General features: G+C 44.1%; 1 protein-coding gene across 3 annotated transcripts in view; it reads right to left on the bottom strand.

Annotated features, from left to right (window-relative positions):
* The window catches only part of DYNC1LI2 (dynein cytoplasmic 1 light intermediate chain 2), a 49,177-nt gene extending 38,608 nt beyond the window's left edge, over positions 1–10,569 (bottom strand). The window contains exons 1-4 of one of the 3 annotated variants that reach the window (XR_006275233.1): positions 10,010–10,218; positions 8,976–9,049; positions 8,050–8,166; positions 1,345–1,575 (exon numbers count right to left, since the gene is read on the bottom strand). Coding sequence is in view for 2 of the 3 variants with exons in the window: in XM_038368407.2 (XP_038224335.1) it covers positions 1,345–1,575; positions 8,050–8,166; positions 8,976–9,049; positions 10,010–10,104 (517 nt within the window). In the remaining variant the exon portion in view is untranslated. Of the gene's footprint in view, positions 1–1,344; positions 1,576–8,049; positions 8,167–8,975; positions 9,050–10,009; positions 10,388–10,497 lie in introns of those variants that run through there. The other 2 variants (XM_038368408.2, XM_038368407.2) reach the window with 2 other exon arrangements.
* Between the last annotated feature and the right edge of the window lie 2,347 nt (positions 10,570–12,916).

Raw genomic sequence — 12,916 nt, 5'->3', positions numbered from 1 at the left:
AGTCTGCATCTTCATTACAGGCTTACAGAAGCATAACTCTGGAACCATACCAGAGCACCAGTGCCATGGATGTGGCTAGGTAACTTTACTCTCCCATCCAGCTTCAGAATAGCACGTTCTCTTCTGAAGGCTGCTTCTCACTCATATTGCTCTCTAGCTTGATGGTTTCCTTACATGCTGTATTGTTTGAATTGCTGCTTACCTCCTTACTGGGGGTGGGAGATGGGCTTTCTCCAAGACTGACACCATTTGGTGGACCATCACATGAGTCTTCTGGCCTTATTTCCTAAGAATTCACTCCTATGCATCAGTCCTATTACACTATATCTTCTCATCTCAGTTGGAAATCTCTTAATTTTTAAGAGCTTGCAGATATAGAATTACTGCCACACTTGAAAAAAAAAAAAGCATTAAAACTATTTTCAGGACTCTAGCCTATGTAACACTGCATCCAACTCTAAACACCAAGCATCACTCCAGTTTTTTTTCAACAAACATATGCACCAAGACAACCCACAGTTTGGTGAAGATTTTAGCACTCTTTCATGTAGCAAAGAACCCTGCCAATGACAACAACATTCTAGAATGACAAATATATTTAAAGAGTTCCTCTGAGGAGATTAGCCATATGAATATATCCTGAAGCTTTTTCAAACCAGGAATGTAGTTCTTTAGAAAGTACATTACAGGGAAACCACTAGCCTCAAAATGACGGTGTGTTTTAGTGTACCCTTCCTCTCAACACCACACTTAATATAGTGGTTGTTTATAGCCTACCAAATCCTATTAAAGCATTCTTTCACCTAGATCATAATCCCGCGTTTGACACTGGAATATACAACCACAACTACCCAATCCTAAAGAACAGGCAAGTAGAAGTGAATTAGAGAAAGTATATATTTGTATTATATTTATGTACACATAGCTACATATGGAACAGTGAGTAGAGAGAGAAAAAGTGTAAGTTTGTTCTGGTAGATTTTTTTTTTTTAAAAAAGCTTGATGATATTTAAAGTGGGCTGATTAAATACTGATCTATTTCAATGAAAGCATGAAGGCTCAAATACAAGGCAACTTGAAATATTACATCCTTTTCTCAAAGAGTGATTAACTCAACTGGTATTCTGATAGTGAATACAAGCAAAACCTGGAGGAGTTCTTTAAAAACTTGATAAAAGGTCCATTCATTTAAAATCAGTGTTACAGTCAAAACTTCCAAGTTTACATTTAGCTATCTCCTGCTTTTAAGTATTACACATAAGGGAAGTAGTACAAAAGACATGGTTTAAACAAACTGTCATTAAGATGCAAAAAGCCATTTAAGAAAAATCATACTAGACTTACATTTTTGTTCCATGTCTCTCATCTCTTCCGGGGGAATTCTCAGCTTATCAATGTGCTCACGTAAGACACTGGCCCATTTTTGTAGAGATTCCATAACAGTCCATGGTCTAGACATATCTGCCACAAAGACTACTAAGGTCTCTTGTAGGTTTTCTGCAGAAACAGCAAACTTCAAGAGCCCTTTATGATACAGGTCTCCATCTAGAATCCAAACATTACAGCGAGTCTGATCTGAAAAGGAAAAGGGGCAATTATACCTCAAACTAACGTGCTTTTTGCTACAGCCACATTAGCCCATCAGTAAGTAGCAAACCAACATGGTATTACAGTGCCAAATTTAAGATGAGCAGAAGCTAGCTACCAGCAAGTCTAGCCTGTTCGCATTTAACATAATGAGTGTATGTGTACCGCCCATCCCCTAGGGAAAAAGAGCACCTACAAAGCAATTTGGCAGTGTCCCTGTAAAATGAGTTGTTGTTTTCTGTAAGAATCTTGGTTTTACTTAGCAGCAACGAGGTATGAACATCTGTATTCTTTTGCTTTTCCTAAGTACACATTTCATTTTTTATAAAAGGATACTTTCTGCTTAGTGTGTTACAATCATTCACTTAATACATTATACAGCACTGCTGAATTTGGCATATGTATTCATATCTGGACTCCAAGTATGTCACAGGATCATTACAGTTGTGCCTATAATTAAGGCTTCACCATGTTAGGTGCTAGTATCTTTCGTCAGAATCCTGCAAAGTATTGCAAGTCTAGCATGAGAGGTTAAAACACACATTTCTAATACATTTGAAAATGCAGATATCAAAGTAATCAGTTTATGAACAAACCCAACTGGAATTGCAATACAATTTAATGCCCACTCCACTTATACATCTAATCTTTTATGCAAACCGATATCCTGCCAAGAACACTGAAGTATCTAATATTAGCAATCGTTGGTCTCTACTCTTGTAGCAAGATTTGTTTTCACGGCAATACTTATTTGCAACATGTGAGAATTCGAACTTTCTACTGAAGATCTGTATGTATTCTAAGTTCAGTAGATATTTTATGTCACGCACCCCCTCGAACCCCTAACGTAAACCGCCTGCGCCTCCCCAGCAGCTGCGGACGGGAGTCGAGGCTGTGGCGGAGCCAAGGCTGGAGCCAAGGCGATGGGCGGGGCCAGAGCAGAGCTGGGGGCAGATTGGTGCTCCCTCACCATCCCCTATAAGGGCTGGCTTGGGCCCCACCGCACTCTCTCAAAACATTCCCCCACACCCCCTTAGGGGGCATGCCCCACAGTTTGGGACCATTGTTCCAAAATGACTTAACATTTTGTTTTTTAAAACTCAGCTGGTGCACGCTGCACTTTAAATAATCTGAAGTATAGCAAACATCCTCACATGTTTAAGCCAATGACTCACACATCTGAAACTTCATCAGGACACTTTAGAAAGATGAAGAGGATAAAAGACTGAGCACATGGAGAACATATACAGTTAAAAATATTACCCCTTTTTTAAATTGTGGCCCTAAAAATTAAGAACTCAGGAAACAGTCAGAAAGTTGATTTACTGCTTGACTTTGGTTCAGTTAAGTTATCCAAGTACCATCAACCCAGAACATAGGTCAACGGTTATGCTTTTAATTAGATTAAAGATGTCTCGTCTCCCATCTGAGCTTCCTAGTAGTATCCACTTACTTTAAACAAAAAGAAAAGGAGTACTTGTGGCACCTTAGAGACTAACAAATTTATTTGAGCATAAGCTTTCGTGAGCTACAGCTCACTTCATTGGATGCATTACTTAAATGAGCTGTAGCTCACGAAAGCTTATGCTCAAATAAATTTGTTAGTCTCTAAGGTGCCACAAATAGTCCTTTTCTTTTTGCGAATACAGACTAACACAGCTGCTACCCTGAAACTTTACTTTAAACATCACAGTAACTGGTACTTAGGGAGCTTTGTTGCTGCATATTCCCCACTTGAGAGAGCCTCCCCCAGATCTGATCACGCTTCTGGAACTTCTAGAAAGCAGTGCCCATTGGGGCCACAGAAGTACTCTCACAGCACTGAATGTTTGGAGCGGAAATTATAGGAAGGCCAAGCAGTCCTACTGCCTCAGTCCCTTCTGTTAAACCCAAAAGTCCTCTGAGAATACAGAGAGGAAGTCAGGGTGAGTAGTGTTAAGCAACCATTTTCTATTTTTTAGAAGGGTCATCTGCATTTCCAGTTGTGGAAGTCTAGCAAATAGTACAAGCTCCAGGAAGGTGGGCAGAGAATTTTTAGTTAAACATGAATGGCAAAATTACTTTTTGCAAGTTAAGATGACCACTTGTTCTAGATACAAGTCGAGTGGTTTTGTATACATCCAGGTACACGCTTCCAGAGTTGAGGGGGGAGGGATAGCTCATTGGTTTGAGCATTGGTCTGCTAAACCCAGGGTTGTGAGTTCAATCCCTGACAGGGCCATTTAGGGATCTGGGGTAAAAATTGGGGATTGGTCCTGCTTTGAGCAGGGGGTTGGACTAGATGACCTCCTGAGGTCCCTTCCAACCCTGATATTCTATTCTATGAAACCCCACAGAAATGTTTAAATCAATGCTGACTTAACTATGGTAGCGTGAGCTCTAAGACTCTTAATAATAAATCATGTCTCATTGCACAGCCTAATCCACTGAGCACATGCTTAAGAAGAAATGGCTTTACACTGATTCCAAATGGCTACACAGTCTTATTTATCTGCTAAATGCCTTAGTCCCATCCAAACAAGAGCTCAAAGCCACCTTAGCATCCAATATATGGAGACTAGTTTATCTAAGTAAAATCAAGTTGCTGGGAATAACACTAGAAGTCTAATTTGTGTCAAACTTGGACACCTTCTCAGTTTAATGAGAGATGAAGATGCAGGACAATTTATTCTGTATTCAGTGGGATGATCAGCAGTAAAACTTAAAACTCATTTCTTTATAAACAAGCAGTATAAAGAGCATTCTTGCCAGGTTTGAATATGTGTCTATCAACTTTATCAGCATCATGGCAACATCCCACCAGTCAGAACCTATTCTATGATAGGTTTCAGAGTAGCAGCCGTGTTAGTCTGTATCTGCAAAAAGAAAAGGAGTACTTGTGGCACCTTAGAGACTAACAAATTTATTTGAGCATAAGCTTTCGTGAGCTACAGCTCACTTAAGTAATGCATCCGATGAAGTGAGCTGCAGCTCACGAAAGCTTATGCTCAAATAAATTTGTTAGTCTCTAAGGTGCCACAAGTACTCCTTTTCTTTTATTCTATGATAGGAAAATGTTAACTAGATCTTTCCCGAAAGTTGTGACAATGAGATGACTGAATAAAGAAACAAACATTTAGCAGATCATACACTGAGGTGCAGACAAGTGCAACTTGTTAAGATAAAAGGAGGGCAAATGGATTTAGGATACAATAAATAAAAAATAAAATGATGCATGAAGACAGAATATGGACACAGTTTGCAGGTAGTAGGATAACTGAGAAAACCATCTATGGTGAACTGTTACTCCAAAGGGGAAAAGGCTCTCTCTATTGCAGCTGAATCTCCTGCATTTACATGTGGCATATCAGGTCAAAAAGTAGTTAATCACCCATGAAGTGAAGCAGCTTCAAAATGGGATGCAAGGCAAGATCTGCCAAGCTGGCAGCTCCAATGACACCAATAGGAGCCTCCATTTCTCCTATGATGAGAGGTATGTGTACTAACAGCATCTGTCTCATGCTGGAGCAACTAGCCCAGCCAGCACACATCTGTGATACAATCTTGCCCAGAATTGCTCTGCAGATAAGACTATTAATCTCTGTTACAAACAGCAATGGAACCATAGAAGAATGGTCCTATTTTAACCGTCTACATAGTCAGAATCTGCTTATATTGCCCCTGCAGCGCGAAGAAGTCTGATAGCATGCTCTTTCTCCATGTTATCTGTAGTGTAATACACTGTGCATCAATCCCACACAGCCTTTGTCTTCTGCCACCTCACCGCTTGCTGATGTAATATTCTGTTGTCTTGTCCATCATCACTTAATAACGGTACCTTTGATCAGTGGCAGAAAAGATTTTAAAAGCCACTTTATAAATAAATATGCTGTAACAGAGCTATATGGAGTTCATCTTCCACATGTTCCACTGATTACATCAGCTTTTGACAATGTGTTCTCCTGCCTAGTTGAGATGTATTGATGGTGATTACATACCCATGGAAAAGAAACTGAAATGAACTCCATCACAACCCCTAGGAACTCTCACCATTAGAGGGTCTGGTAAACTTTTAAAGGAATACAAGGCTTCCAGGTCATTCACAGTGAGTGAATTTTGCTGACAACCAATGTTCAGATGAGCTGAAGTGTTATGTATGTGGAAGAAATGACATTAGCTTCAGGTACAGGCTCATTGAACTTGGAGGATCCTCTTGGTTGCCAAGTGTCCCTGAACCTCTTTTATGGAATAAATCCCTGGCCAGTTATCCAAGAAAAGGACTACATGAATAACTTGGCACCCAAGATAGATGTCAGTCACTCCCAAGAATTGGGCAGAAATCTCTGATGTGGTAGAAAGGACAAAGGTAAGAATAACAGCTCCAAGGTAAGTGTCTAGGGCCTAACAATCTATAGCTATTCTATTTGAAGTTGCCAGAAAATGAACTAAATGCTCAAATGGGATTTTGGAGGGAGGGAAGAGAAAAGCAAAGGGTGAAAGGAGGAAATTAAGAGTTTATCTGGCTTTGAACTCATGAGCAATCAAGTTTATCATCTGGCTTTTAAAGGCTAAATTAGGTAGGGAGGGAAGACGAGCCAGCTCTCTGCCCAACATATTTTACATTTTCCTCTCAAGATTAAGACTCTTCTGGACCCAAGTCTGGAAACCTGAAGATACCAGATAATGGTCTCTAGAACCAAAGGAAGATGCAAAGGCATTCTCTTCTTGCTTCAATTAAAGAGTTCCAGGGACCTCTGGTGACTTGGTGCCCTTCATTTTCCTACAGCATCTTGTTGGTCTTGAGGAATCCTCTCTTTTGACACCGGCCTGAGTCCCTGATAAAAGGCAGATGACCTGACTCAGACGTACCATCTTAGAAAAGATACTGATGCTACTGTATAAGTCAAAGTCTGAAACATGATAAGCTTCTCATTGGATGTTACTGAACACTGCATTCTTCTCACTCCCCAGTTCCTTTGCTCTCTTTTTCTGCTCCTCAGAAAGGCAGCCAACTAAAGAGGATGTCTCTCCAAAGAGGTAAGTGGTACTTTGCCAGTTACCCAGGACCAGAGACTGAGGAGGGAGCAATCCCTTCCTGATGGTTGAAAGTATTGTTGCAGATTCCAAATTCCTTCCCATCTTCCTATGAAGGAGGCAAGCAGTCAGGAATAATGGCCAATAGAAGAGGCAATACTGCAGATGTTCGTATCCATTTGGGTGGCAGAGGAGATAGCAGTGAAGATAACATATTCACTGCTTTGGGAGAGGCAGATGGGTAAGTTGCAGCAGGTTTTATGTCTGATTAATTATCTCCAGACCCCCAGGCGTAAGGAGGACCACCTCTCCCAGCAAGACCACAGCCCATGGGTCAAATATAGTAGGACAGCCTGAAGGCTTCTTTAGCTGTCTCTGGAGTCAAGGAGTATGACTCAGCAGGCATCTTTGGTAAGGAAAGTATAGAGCCTCTGCTGACTATTGATGTGAGCATGAGGTGTGTCACTCCTATATACAAGCAGCAATGTGGCCAATGCACTTCTCCCAAGGTCCTCTATTTTCAGGGGCAGAGGAGCAACACCATTATCACTTTCATCTGGAGAGCTCAAAGCATTTACAAACAATGGTTGATATCAATATTCTGACTTTATAGATAAGAACACCGAGACACAGACAGGTAAAGTGACTTGTGCAAGACCAAACAGCAGCTCTGTGGCAGAACACCAAGCTCCCCTTACTTTCAGACCAGTGCTCTACTTCCTGGACCATGCTGACTCTTTTAGTTAACTTGTCTTTTGCCTCCAGTGTGCTGGAGAACAGTTGCAATGAAACTAGCAACAAATTTTGGGAAGTGGGAGAGGAGGAAAAGAGGCAAGACAAGCCTCAGTTTGGAGAAAAGGAAATATTGGTTCTGTTAGTGGCTTAAGATCTCCTTTTCACTCACCTAACCATGCTTACTGGAATTTCTCCTTATGTAGACGATGGCAACAACCTAACCAAAGACACAAGATACAGAAGACTCTTACCTACATATAACTTAGTTTAAAAAGTTTTGGCTACAAAAAAAAAGTTATGAAATCCATATTTAAGATCCTGGTTGCTCTTGGATGTGTTAAGAATCCTTCCTGTAGCTCAAGACTTGGTATGCATCTTTATTTGAGTGTAGGCAGGATGAATAATGTACTAGTAAAACAACATCAGCAAAATGTCATCCTGCAAGTAAATAGATCTTCTGAGAACAAGTTGTTCTAATGTATTTTTCCTTAAAGAGCCCAGACTGTGAGAAGGGCAGAGAAAGACAATACGCTACGCGTGAAATGCATTTTTCTTTTATGAGCCATATCAATTTCTTACAACGTATACAAGGGAATGCTGAACCAGCTACTTCACTGTAATCTAAAGATACACCAGGGATACACATAATAATTATGAAAATGTGTCAACTACTCAATTGCAGCAAAAGACTACATGTAAAAGCATGCAACTTACCATCTCTGTCTTCATCGTGAATATTTAAGTACAAGTATTCCAATCCTCTTCCTTTCTTGCTGTGCTCTGCTCCTTGTACTTTAGCCATAAGTGTTGTTTTACCTGAACCGTCATCACCTGCCAATCAGTTCGTATAGTAAAATATACATTCGTTACTTGAAAGATTTATTCGTTACTGGAAAGATTTTCTAAGCAAACTTAAAAGGTTAAATTTTTTTTGTAAAGGGATCTTATGTTTTCCCCTTCCTCAAGTTTTGGGGCTAAATTTGTCAATTTATAGGTTGACAAGTGAGAAGAGCAGCTGCACTGTTCAAAAACATATTCCATTAGCTTGAAAATAGAATCTAACAGCATGAGACAAGATAGTCCACTAGTCTGGAGACAGGGACATCACATAAAATTCATGAGGTGCTATCTATAGCTTAACATCAATTGATATATCTGATATGCCACCTCTTAATTCCCAATATAAGCAAAGCCAGTTCCAGAGCAACTTTTCAAGTTCCACCCAACCCGGAGATCCCACACTTACTACATCGTGGCTACCTGAAAGATAAAAATTATGATCACCCATGATGGGCCAATTCTACCCCAACAAAATGGCCTTGTCTACCCATTTAAAGTTATTTTAAAAACAAATTAAGTTAAACCAGTGCAAATGCAGATCTATATTTGCCCTGTTATATTGGGTTAGCTTGCATCTATACATTTACCAGTGCAAGCTAAACTGATAAGTCAGGTTTAAAGTCAAATTAAGTGCATCAATTCATGGTTTTGTCCGTATAAAATTCTGAACCAATGTCATTAAATCACTTAACTCCGCCTCCTTCCCCACCCCAAAAAAACCTGTTGTGTGTGTGAACCCTGCTTTATTATTTCTAAGAAATCATAGAAATTGCTCTCCACTGCTTGAAGATACTACTCACCAAAAACAAGAATGTTTTTGCCTGATGGTAATTTAGACCTGGACCGGGTGGAAACTTCGCTCAGTATTGAGGACCTATGGGAACAGCACCACTTGTTAGTTTGCCAGTGGGGCACCCAAAAAGAAAGATCAGGTAAATGTCAGCTCCAAAGCCCTGATGAGCAGATATTTAAGCAGACCTGTCAAATGTCATCCACTCAGAAAAGATATCTACCAGCTATGAGACCTCTAAATAAAAAATATTCAAGACAGATACCTCGCTTGGAAAATCTGAAAGGCAGCTACCAGAGCTGCTCGCTTTTAGGACGTAGAATGTTGCAGTGTCTCAATGACATATTTAACAGCAAACCGTTTTTTTACAAACTTGAACCTCTAATGAAGAGGCCTCCTAATTGTAAGAAGACCTAAAGCTGTGACTGCCTGACTGGTACTAACCTATGGTGAAGGCCTTACTCTGTTGCCTTTAAACACCAGAAGATGAAATCTGACACATCACTTAGTGGTGAAAGCGAAGGGGTGGGAGACCACAGCACATCCCCAGCTCTGCCATGATTTCCTATGTGACTACACGCAAGTCATTCTCCACACCCCATGTCCCCACTCAGGAAGTGTAGAAGCGACCTGTGGCCAGGGCTGCCGCCCCGATATCCCTAGGGCGCAGGGAGAGTCCCCCGAGGGACCCAGTCCAGGACAAAGCGGGTCCGAGCCCACGCGCGGCGCCCAGATAGCCAGTTCCTCCCCCCACCCCCCCCGGACAGCGCAGGCCCCGCCACTGCGCCCCAGCTCCGCTTCCAAGCCGCGGGTCAGCTCCGGTTGGGAGGTGGCAGGGGCCGGGGGGGGGGGGGCAAGCTGCGTTAGTCATCGAGAGCAGGCAGGCAGCAGGGCCCGACAGCCGGCAGGGCCGCGGCCAGGCTGCCACCCTGCTTCCCCGGGCGAGGACCCAGGCCCAGCCCCAGCCCGCCCCGACCCCCTGGGGAAAGCGCAGCCCCGCCCCACACTCGGGAGCATCCGAGGCCAGCCCCCGGCCCAGCTCACCACAGGTTCTGCCCTTCCTCCTCCTCGCTGGGGATCTCGGCGGCCCCGGCCGCCTCCGGCCCCAGCAACTTCTTCTCCCCCAGCACCGGCGCCATCTTGCCAACAGCAGCCACGGCCACCACAAAGAGTGACCTCACCCGGGCCCGCCGAGGACCCGCCTGACTGGGCCGCCCCGCCGCCGCCTCCCAACCGGGAGACACCGCGCCCGCTCCGCGCACAAGCCCGCAGCACAGGAGCCCGACAGAGTCCTCAAGGCGGGGCCCGTGCAGGGCCCGTCCCCGAACCGCGCGCCGCTTCGGTCAGGCAGCCACACGGGCAGCTATGAGCTCGGCGGCTGTGAGGAGCCGCCGCCCAGTGTCCCGGGGAGCAGCGCCCCCTAGCGTCCGCAGGGTTCTCAGACAACTGGATGCTAAGTCGGAAAACAAAGCGAGGGAATCCTGAGACATCCACCTTTATGGATCTTTATCCCTTTTTACTGTGCTCCTTACCACAGGTTCTGCAATGTTGCTAAGGACGTGGGAAATTAGTGGTTCTGAGGCTTTTCCTTGCCCCAGTTGTTGCTGGTGAATAAGTGCTGGAAGAGGCCACTTACTTCTGCTCATCCTAACTTCCAGTTGCTGAAGAGGAGTGAGGTTGAGAGGAGGAGTTTTGCTTTTTCTCTCCCAAGTCCTTGCTCTCAGCTGCTAGGTGAGAAAGAAGAAGTTACTCACCTTGTGCAGTAACAATGGTGCTTCAAGATGGGTGTCCCTCTGGGTGCTCCCCTGTAGGTGCGTCTGCGTCCCTGTGCTGCTGATCGGAGAGCTTCGGTAGCAGTGTCCACTGGGCCTGAACATGTGCCGTCTCTCCTCATGCTGTGCCACGAGGCTAGCCAGCTTGCGGTTCTTAGTTCCTTTTCTACCACAGAGAACTCCAAAGTGGAGGGGAGAAGGGCAGGTTGTGTAGCACCCAGAGGGACATACATCTCGAAGAATCATTATTACTGCACATGGTGAAAGAGGAGGTTAAATTAGGAATGAATTTTGGATGTGGCCTGAGTGTAATCACGTCTGGGAAGAATACTATGTAAAGGGGATATGCCATCAGAGACCCTATGCTTCTAGCCGAGGTAATTGCTATCAGAAAGGCAGACAGGTGACATAGATTCGAACACAGATTTGAAGGGGGCCTAGTCAGCCTTTTCAGTACCAGGTTTAGGTCCCACAAGGGGTATGAATCATAGAATCATAGAATCATAGAATATCAGGGTTGGAAGGGACCCCAGAAGGTCATCTAGTCCAACCCCCTGCTCAAAGCAGGACCAAGTCCCAGTTAAATCATCCTAGCCAGGGCTTTGTCAAGCCTGACCTTAAAAACCTCTAAGGAAGGAGATTCTACCACCTCCCTAGGTAACGCATTCCAGTGTTTCACCACCCTCTTAGTGAAAAAGTTTTTCCTAATATCCAATCTAAACCTCCCCCATTGCAACTTGAGACCATTACTCCTCGTTCTGTCATCTGCTACCATTGAGAACAGTCTAGAGCCATCCTCTTTGAAACCCCCTTTCAGGTAGTTGAAAGCAGCTATCAAATCCCCCCTCATTCTTCTCTTCTGCAGACTAAACAATCCCAGCTCCCTCAGCCTCTCCTCATAAGTCATGTGCTCTAGACCCCTAATCATTTTTGTTGCCCTTCGCTGTACTCTTTCCAATTTATCCACATCCTTCTTGTAGTGTGGGGCCCAAAACTGGACACAGTACTCCAGATGAGGCCTCACCAGTGTCGAATAGAGGGGAACGATCACGTCCCTCGATCTGCTCGCTATGCCCCTACTTATACATCCCAAAATGCCATTGGCCTTCTTGGCAACAAGGGCACACTGCTGACTCATATCCAGCTTCTCGTCCACTGTCACCCCTAGGTCCTTTTCCGCAGAACTGCTGCCGAGCCATTCGGTCCCTAGTCTGTAGCGGTGCATTGGATTCTTCCATCCTAAGTGCAGGACCCTGCACTTATCCTTATTGAACCTCATTAGATTTCTTTTGGCCCAATCTTCCAATTTGTCTAGGTCCTTCTGTATCCTATCCCTCCCCTCCAGCGTATCTACCACTCCTCCCAGTTTAGTATCATCCGCAAATTTGCTGAGAGTGCAATCCACACCATCCTCCAGATCATTTATGAAGATATTGAACAAAACGGGCCCCAGGACCGACCCCTGGGGCACTCCACTTGACACCGGCTGCCAACTAGACATGGAGCCATTGATCACTACCCGTTGAGCCCGACAATCTAGCCAGCTTTCTACCCACCTTATAGTGCATTCATCCAGCCCATACTTCCTTAACTTGCTGACAAGAATGCTGTGGGAGACCGTGTCAAAAGCTTTGCTAAAGTCAAGAAACAATACATCCACTGCTTTCCCTTCATCCACAGAACCAGTAATCTCATCATAAAAGGCGATTAGATTAGTCAGGCATGACCTTCCCTTGGTGAATCCATGCTGACTGTTCCTGATCACTTTCCTCTCCTCTAAGTGCTTCAGGATTGATTCTTTGAGGACCTGCTCCATGATTTTTCCAGGGACTGAGGTGAGGCTGACCGGCCTGTAGTTCCCAGGATCCTCCTTCTTCCCTTTTTTAAAGATGGGCACTACATTAGCCTTTTTCCAGTCATCCGGGACTTCCCCCGTTCGCCACGAGTTTTCAAAGATAATGGCCAAGGGCTCTGCAATCACAGCCGCCAATTCCCTCAGCACTCTCGGATGCAATTCGTCCGGCCCCATGGACTTGTGCACGTCCAGCTTTTCTAAATAGTCCCTAACCACCTCTATCTCTACAGAGGGCTGGCCATCTCTTCCCCATTTTGTGATGCCCAGCACAGCAGTCTGGGAGCTGACCTTCTTAGTGAAAACAGAGGCAAAAAAAGCATGAAG

This window comes from Dermochelys coriacea, chromosome 12 (genome assembly GCF_009764565.3).
Source record: "Dermochelys coriacea isolate rDerCor1 chromosome 12, rDerCor1.pri.v4, whole genome shotgun sequence".
NCBI classification, from domain to species: Eukaryota; Metazoa; Chordata; order Testudines; family Dermochelyidae; genus Dermochelys; species Dermochelys coriacea.
Note: the sequence above shows the minus strand (reverse complement) of the source record. Positions and strands in the feature narration are given on the sequence as shown.